The 8,510-nt window shown below is 32.8% G+C and overlaps 1 protein-coding gene across 1 annotated transcript in view; it reads right to left on the reverse strand.

The window, feature by feature from the left end:
* LOC132758275 (serine/threonine-protein kinase/endoribonuclease IRE1-like) overlaps positions 1 to 8,379 on the reverse strand; it is a 28,833-nt gene extending 20,454 nt beyond the window's left edge. The window contains exons 1-4 of the mRNA XM_060749837.1: positions 8,173 to 8,379; positions 6,294 to 6,408; positions 5,072 to 5,108; positions 1,988 to 2,130 (exon numbers count right to left, since the gene is read on the reverse strand). Of these exons, the coding sequence (XP_060605820.1) occupies positions 1,988 to 2,130; positions 5,072 to 5,108; positions 6,294 to 6,408; positions 8,173 to 8,253 (376 nt within the window). The 5' untranslated portion in view covers positions 8,254 to 8,379. The remainder of the gene's footprint in view (positions 1 to 1,987; positions 2,131 to 5,071; positions 5,109 to 6,293; positions 6,409 to 8,172) is intronic.
* Between the last annotated feature and the right edge of the window lie 131 nt (positions 8,380 to 8,510).

The following is an 8,510-nucleotide window of genomic DNA, read 5'->3' on the forward strand; positions in this document are numbered from 1 at the left end:
TATACCGGTATGTGATTTAATTTCTAAATTAAAAAGTTTCAAATATAAATCAACTTGAATCAAATAATGTAAAGAACTTAGTACGTTCCAAAGAAAAAAATTCACAATTTACCTTGCCTCAAGGATTAAAAAGTTTCTCAATTTGGCAGGCCCTAAACCTGTTCCAAAAAGGGTGCAAAAACAGCTATAATAGCATTCTGTCTACAGAGAATAAAACAAGAGGGCCATGATGGCCCTAGATCGCTCACCTGAATTATCAAACTCATCCAAACAATTACCTAGACAAGCATTCTGACCAAGTCTCATGACAGGTGAGTCAAAAATGTGACCACTACAGTGTTAACAAGGATTATCCATATTTGAGCAGTGCGACCTAGTTTTTTACCCAGGTGACACATATTCAAACTTGACCTAGAAATCATCAAAACAAACTTTCAGACCAATTTCCAGGATACTTGGATCAAAACAGTAGCAACTAGAGTGTTAACAAGATTTTTCTATTTTTAGCTCCGGTGACCTAGTTTCACATGCGATTTCGAACTCATCCAAGCAATTACCTAGACAAGCATTCTGACCAAGTTTGATGATAATGAGTCGAAAATGTGACCACTAGAATGTTAACAAGGTTTTTCCATATTTGGGCGGTGTGACCTAGTTTTTTCATCCAAGATGACCCATGTTCGATCCTGACTTAGAAATCATCAAAACAAACTTTCAGACCAATTAACAGAATATTTGGATCACAACAGTAGCCACTAGAGTGTTAACAATATTTTTTCTATTTTTAGCTCCTGTGACCTAGTTTTTCATCCGAGATGTCCCATGTTCGATTTATTCCCAGCAATGACCTAGACAAGTTTCCTGACCAAGTTTGATGACAATTGAGTCAAAATTGTGACCACTAGAGTGTTAACAAGGTTTTTCTATTTTTAGCTCCTGTTACCTAGTTTTTCATCCGAGATGACCCATGTTCGAACTCATCCGAGTTATTACCTAGACAAGCATCTTGATCAAGTTTGATGATGATTGATGCAAAAATGTGACCGCTAAAGTGTTAACAAGGTTTTTCTATTTTTAGCTCGGTGACCTACTTTTTCATCCGAGATGACCCATGTTCGAACTCATCCAAGCTATCAACTAGATAAGCATCCTGACCAAGTTTGATGATGATTGATGCAAAAATGTGACCGCTAGAGTGTTAACAAGGTTTTTCTATTTATAGCTCCGGTGACCTAGTTTTTCATCCGAGATGACCCATATTCGAACTCATCCGAGCTATTATCTAAACAAGCATCCTGACAAAGTTTGATGATGATTGGGTCAAAAATGTGACCACTAGAGTGTCACAAGGTTTTTCTATTTTTAGCTCCTGTGACCTAGTTTTTCATCAGAGATGACCCATGTTCGAACTCATCCAAGCAATTGACTAGACAAGCATTCTGACCAAGTTTGATGATGATTGGTTCAAAAATGTGACCACTAGAGTGTTCACAAGGTTTTTCTATTTATAGCTCCTGTGACCTACTTTTTCATCCGAGATGACCCATGTTCGAACTCATCCGAGCTATCACCTAGACAAACATCCTGACCAAGTTTGATGAAGATTGGGTCAAAAATGTGACCTCTAGAGTGTTCACAAGGTTTTTCTATTTTTAGCTCTTGTGACCTAGTTTTTCATCTGAGATGACCCATGTTCGAACTCATCCCAGCTTTCAACTAGATAAGCATCCTGACCAAGTTTGATGATGATTGAGGCAAAAATGCGACCGCTAGAGTGTTCACAAGCAATTGTGGACGGCCGGACGGACGACGGACGACGGACATTCATCGATCCTAAAAGCTCACCCTGAGCAAGCTCAGGTGAGCTAAAAAGCATACAGAAATATCCTTATAAATTTACCTGTATAAAGAATTCCAAAAACAGCTATAATAGCATTCTGTCTACAGAGAATAAAAAAAGCATACAGAAATATCCTTATAAATTTACCTGTATAAAGAATTCCTTCAGTGCTCTTACATGGAGATGCTGTCACAAGCTCGGGGATTGTGAATGGCAGTTTCTTGATGCCCTCTCGACCATCACTGAGGGCATACAAGCTGCCATCTTTTGGGTCAGGAAGGAAACTATACCTAAAATGAGAAAAAAAATAGATCACAGTTCATATGCAAGTCTTCAATTATTAAATTATTTTCGCAAAATGCTGCAATAATTCTATGAAATTTATTTAATTAATTAAGGGCATATTGTTATCATACCACTTAATGGCCAACTTTTATAGTTTGACTAACTTTTGAATTGTAAAAGTTTAAATAAGACAATTATTTAAGCATTTCTCCCAGATTGCTCCAAAAAATTTAAACACAATTTACAGCTAAGATCAAGAGACCAGGTTTAAGTTTTAACCAAGTACTTAATTGATTATTGACCAGATAAATCATTAGTACTGATATATAAACAGCCTAATCATACAGTTTGTCAATATAATAGTTCCATTCGCTACAATTTTTGCCTCACTTTATCTATTGATCTGTTTAATTTTATCTCTAGTTTGAAGTTTAATATTGAATATCAAAATAACTTTGGGCAACATTTGGATATTTTAAATATTTGAAAACACAAAATAAATTTAATATCTGTAACATAAAGTATGCCTCCATAACTTTATAAAATGTTTTTCTTTCATAGATCAGGTTTTGACACTTAAAACAGAAAGTAAAGATACACGAAAATAATAAAAAATACACTCAGAAATAAATTCAGAATCATATTTTCACTTAAAATTTTGTGATATCTGTAGCCCAATTTTAGTGGCTTATGGTCTGAAATTTGCGAACAAGTTAATTGGTCCAGACCTACATCAAATGAAAATTTAATCTCAAAAAAATATTTGTCATGTCAAAAAAAACCTGAGTGGAGTCCCTTTAAGGTTGTTTTTTAGGTTCAAGCCCTTCATGGACTTTGATCATGTTTCCTCACATGACATCAGATCTGGTAAAGCCAGGAAGCAGACTGAGAAGTTATATTATACCCTTTGCGCCTAAAGTTAATCTGGCAATATTTTGCTTTTCTTCAAGGAAAAAAAAACATGACATTTACGAAAATGAGAGTGGCCTAGGTTTTAAATCAGAACATTTTTTCCTCAAATTTGTCAACATTAATTTCCTTTTTGGCAATTATTTATATGAAATCAAAACCATTAAAAAAAGATTGTGGTAATAAATCCTTATAGTACTGCGACTTTAATATAATAATATTATAATATTAAGTTGTGAAGGGTAAGATTTTATTCCGTAATCAAGCTAAAATAAATATGTCAAATCTAAATGCCTGTTATCTTGGAAACCATTTCATTTTATGGGAGCTATATACATGTACTATATAAAATTGTAAAATCATACGGCTGACAGCTGTTGTCATTCTGTAAACAGAAGTCATGAACATTAGTCATGAAGCAACTAATTGGTACAATAAATTATTTGAACTGACAACAATAATCAATATACTGAAGTTACAAAACCACTTCTGTGCCGTAAAATTGCTGAATTTTTGAAAGGCTTCCGTTACATTCTTTACAGGAGAAATTTAAGATTCTCTCCTTATAGATACATGTATCCAGTATATGTATATAGAGTTTAGCAATTCTTCATACAGACTGTCAACTATTTTTTACTGATCATTTACTCAGCATCTTTTCAAACAATGTGTAATTTCTTTTTATAAACTGAAACTTTAGATATCATAAGTTCTAGGTATAAAATAAAAAGAGAAGAAACAGACATTTCAAGTTAAGATAAAAATACTATAGAAGACATTCAAAAACATTATGTAAGTCAATAGAGCAGTAAAAAAATTGATGTCAGAATGTGAATTCACCAACTTCAATGAATAATTCCACAGTGTTTTGCATAAGATGTGGCCTGTTGATCACAACAAGACTTAATAATTATGTCTTTATCATCAAAACTCGCTGAACAAATCTACAAACTTTGCTTAAGGATTCTGATTTTAAATAATTTGTACTTGTGATACTATATACAGATGATTAAGTTATTTCTTTTTAAAAAGTGTGGGAGAGAACAAGCAAAGGTATTCAAAATGTTCTTTCTTTGCTTTTGAAAATCATAAAATATGGACATGCATTGAAAGACATTACAGTGATTTCAAACAAATGTGATTATTATCAGTAATTACACAATGTATAGTTACCTGAACATATAAATTATGTGTTAAAAGTGCCTTTGGCAACAGAAAAAAAATGTGTACAGAATGCCTGGCTGGTTAAGTTTAGTCTTCATTAAAACATTAAAGTAGAATTGTTCTCTGATAAATACATTGGGTAAAACCATTTAAAATTCTCAAAAAAATAAAGCATGATTACAACAAAAACAAGCACTACATTCAAATTAATGCCATGCTACTGATGCCCCTAGGGTGACCTCTTGACCTTGGCACCTTTAAGTGGGCCAGGCAGATAGATTATTGGATACACATGCCAATATGGATGAAAGCACTTTCATTGCTAAATATAGTTTTTATTTGCGGTCATGGTAATTTTGACCTTTTTTTCAGTGACCACTCACTGGGAGGGGGGGGATTATTTGAGATACAATGTACTTGATTAAAACAATTTTAGACTCTCATAAAAACTTAGTTATCAACAGACTCTGAAATCAATATTAATACAATCAACTATATTACATTTTCTAAAACAATCCATCAAAATTTAATTTATGGGTAGTGTTATATAATTCTTCAATGCTAACAGTGCTTTTACCTTCTTAAGAATGAAATCTTAAGATGGGTCTGGTAAATGGAAAAAAGCTTTTTTTTTTGCTCTTTTGCAATATTAATTTCTTCAGTATCTGTTTAACAAGTAGTTACATATTGGGCATGTTAGAATATACATATTTAGTCATTGATAACAGAGGAATACACTTAGAGTCAAAATAAAGCTGTGGTTAGTTTTAACCAACACTTGAGAAAAGCAAAATTGGTGGAGGTGGTATGAGTTCTCCATAATTCAACTGAATTACCATATATATATAATCTAATAATCTTGAAGTAACTTACCCAGATGAAACATCAGTAGGCACTTTGATTACAGGCTCTGTAACACAAAACAGCAAAAATCAAATTATACAATGTATTCTCAGGAAAATCTTAGTTTCTTTGTAAAAAAACTCTGTCTCAACATCTTATACAAAATATTAAAGGCCATCCTTTTAACAATCAGTATTATGGTACTTTTAAGGAAATGTACAACACAGATTAAAACTAGAAATGTGTCCATAGGACACGGATGCCCCCACACGCCACTGTTCTATCAATCTTATGACTCTAGGTCAAATATTTTTTGGACTACATGTGCCACAAGTTGAAAACTAAAAATCAACAAAGGGCCATAATTCTGTTAAATTTGGTCGCAGCAAAAATTTCTTCCTTTACTACCATCTACACATTAAGGTTGTTCATCCCTGGAAGTGTAAGCAAAATCTGCCATCCGGTTTAAGAGGAGTTGCGTTCACAAAATTTCTACATAGTATATAGTGAAAAAATCAACAAAGGGCCATAATTCTGTTAAATTTGGTCCCAGCGAAAATTCCTTCCTTTACTACCATCTACATATTAAGGTTGTTCATTCCTGGAAATTTAAGCAAAATCTGCCATCTGTTCACAAGATTTCAGGACGTACGGACAGACGTATGGATGGACGTACAGACGGACAGACAAGTGCAACGCTATATGCTCCAACTTTGTGGGGGCATAAAAAGAAATTGTTATGTCTGATTCATTATTACTAATCTGGATAATTATGTTGACTGTATTATAGACCAATTATGCACCCAATATTGATTTCATTTTTTTTTACATAAAAGCTTTTCATTTTCCATGTACTCATATATTTTCATGTATTTTTCATGTAGTTTTCAAAAAAGCAACTCATTTCCCAATTACCTGAACCATATATTTCTTCTGCTGCTATCACAACTTTTTCAGGTAGTAATCATATAACATGATTTAAAATCATTATTTAAATGTTCTAAAAGTCATGAATTCCCTTTCTAAAGAAGTATAGATTGTTATAGATTACCCTTCATTTCTATATAGAAACAAAATTATAACATTTTTTATCAGAAATTGAAACAGTCTGATTTTTTAGCAGCTGTTGTGAAATTTGGGGAAAAATGAGGCTATTTGGACTGGAAATTGGGCCTTATTGGTTATTTAGGCACAATGCATCAGACTGTGATGGGGTAAAAATGTCCTGGAAATACATGAAAAAGTTTCATACCTTCTTCCAAGGACCATAATGTTTTTCCAGTCTGTTTGCTTACGGCATAGAACTTTCCACTGATGGTCGACACAAAAACAAGCTCATTATATACTGTCAGGGAGCCTTCATCATGCTACAATACATAAACATCCACTATTATTTCATGTACATGTACAATGTACATTTGTATACAGTACTAGTATGATAATAACTTAATATAAACTTTAAAATTGTAAATCAACTGCAGCTTAAATAGCAAAATAGGTGGTCATACAATACATTTTCAGGGATTTACCAACCCTTTTTATATTAGGAGTCCATTGGATGCAGGATCTATAAAAACAGAGGTCCACCACAAAATTTTGGGGGTCTACTCCCAGACAATTTTCAAAATTGCCCACATTGCTCACAGAAGAAGTACAGTAAGATTGCAATATAAATGACTCAGTGATTTTTTTGGGTTGATTTTGACCCCGGAATAAGGCATCTTCACAATGCCAAAAAAAAAAAAAAACATAAAAAATTCACAAAAATCTGTAAAAAATTCTCAATTGGCAGGATTGCTTTTCAGTACCAAACAAAATAATGAACTGACAAATGACAATCTTGGAATTTGATTGATATATTTGAGGGAATAAAAAGAAGAAAGCTTAAACTATGAACATAACTATTAAATTTATGAATAAAGTGACTGCAGGTGATGATTTATTCTTGTTAATTTTTCACAATTTGACGTAATCGCGTTCAAAATTCACAATTTCAGGGGTATGGGTTGTTGCGAAAAAAGTTTTAAAAAATCACTGTGACTGTATTGTAAACAACAAAAAAACTCTACTTTGGATTTATTTCTTAAATTAAAAGCAACTCTTTAGTATTTTGACTAGAAATATTTGTTCGTCCCGTAGCTCTAACCATTTGTATCTATCTAACCAGACAGACCAGAATGTTCTGTCACTTTTCGATTTTGTGGACTGCTAGGATGATATGCTGCTTCAGTTACAGTCGAAGAGACAGGCTCATCATTTTTGAACAACCCCCACCCCAAAAATTTCTGAAGTCAGCCTGTTTTGCTATTATTTAAACCGAAAGAACTTTCATAGATAACGGTAACAACCGAGCGCTTCGAATAAAGTATTCCTGACAATAATATCTGGGGTACGCTAGTGCTCACTAATGATTGGGCGGTATTTTAAAAGCAGACAGTAACTAGCCAATAAACTGACGCGTTACTATAAATACCCATTGGTTATTCCCTGGACCTTCATCGCTAACCAAAAAATTTTAGAATATTAATTTTAAAATATGGAAGTGACAGTTACTTTAGACAATTTTTCTTCATCAACGTGTACGCAGAATTTATTTATTATGCGTACAGGATAGCATTTTATGCGTATATGACGCATGATTCTGCATCTGGGAAATCCCTGCATTTTACAAGTTTCCGAATGCGTATGTTCATGAACTGATGGACCAAAATCAAGTTTACTTCGTAGATCTGTGTATTTCAGTGTGCTTCAAAACTTTGCATCACATTTTGATTAAAACTTAATTTTATCAAGTAAGATGATGAAATAGTCTTATAACATAAGATTTCCGGTAGTACACTGTGCACTCCAACAGTGTTTGTAGTGCTAACAGAAACATTATAGGACTACATGATCGGATGATGAACATGATGAAATAATAATAACTTAAATAAGACTCAGAGATATAATTTATCTTTATTAAACACTGTTAAAGTCATTTTAAACTTGATTTTGGTTACTCTTTAACAAATTTAACACAATTATTTTACTGATTTAACACAAAACGACGGTGAAAATAAATAAATAAATGAAAATACTTTGAGATGACCCCTTTAAAATTAAACAATGACACCAAAAAATCTGAATGTTACCTCTTTGGATAATGAATTTTCTATGACAGACCAAAATACGCCGAATATAAGCAATGCAAATCGGAAGTGATATAACCGCATTTTCAATTAGCCCAACCTACACTACAGATAACACTATATTCTCTTGTAGCCAGAATAAAATTTAGAGTTAGACACGTTCAATTTACTCCTGTCATCCATGCTTGTTTTGGTTTTGATATAATGGGAACGAGCTGAATAAAATTCTGTAATGCGATTGGTTAAAAATATACACTTTCGTTTTCATAAACATTTTTTATATAAAAACAAAATAAACATATAAAATCAAAATGCGATAAGGAATATTTCTTTAAAATGCG

Source organism: Ruditapes philippinarum, unplaced genomic scaffold (assembly GCF_026571515.1).
Source record: "Ruditapes philippinarum isolate M1 unplaced genomic scaffold, ASM2657151v2 ctg2122_1_1_1_1, whole genome shotgun sequence".
In the NCBI taxonomy this organism is placed as follows: Eukaryota; Metazoa; Mollusca; class Bivalvia; order Venerida; family Veneridae; genus Ruditapes; species Ruditapes philippinarum.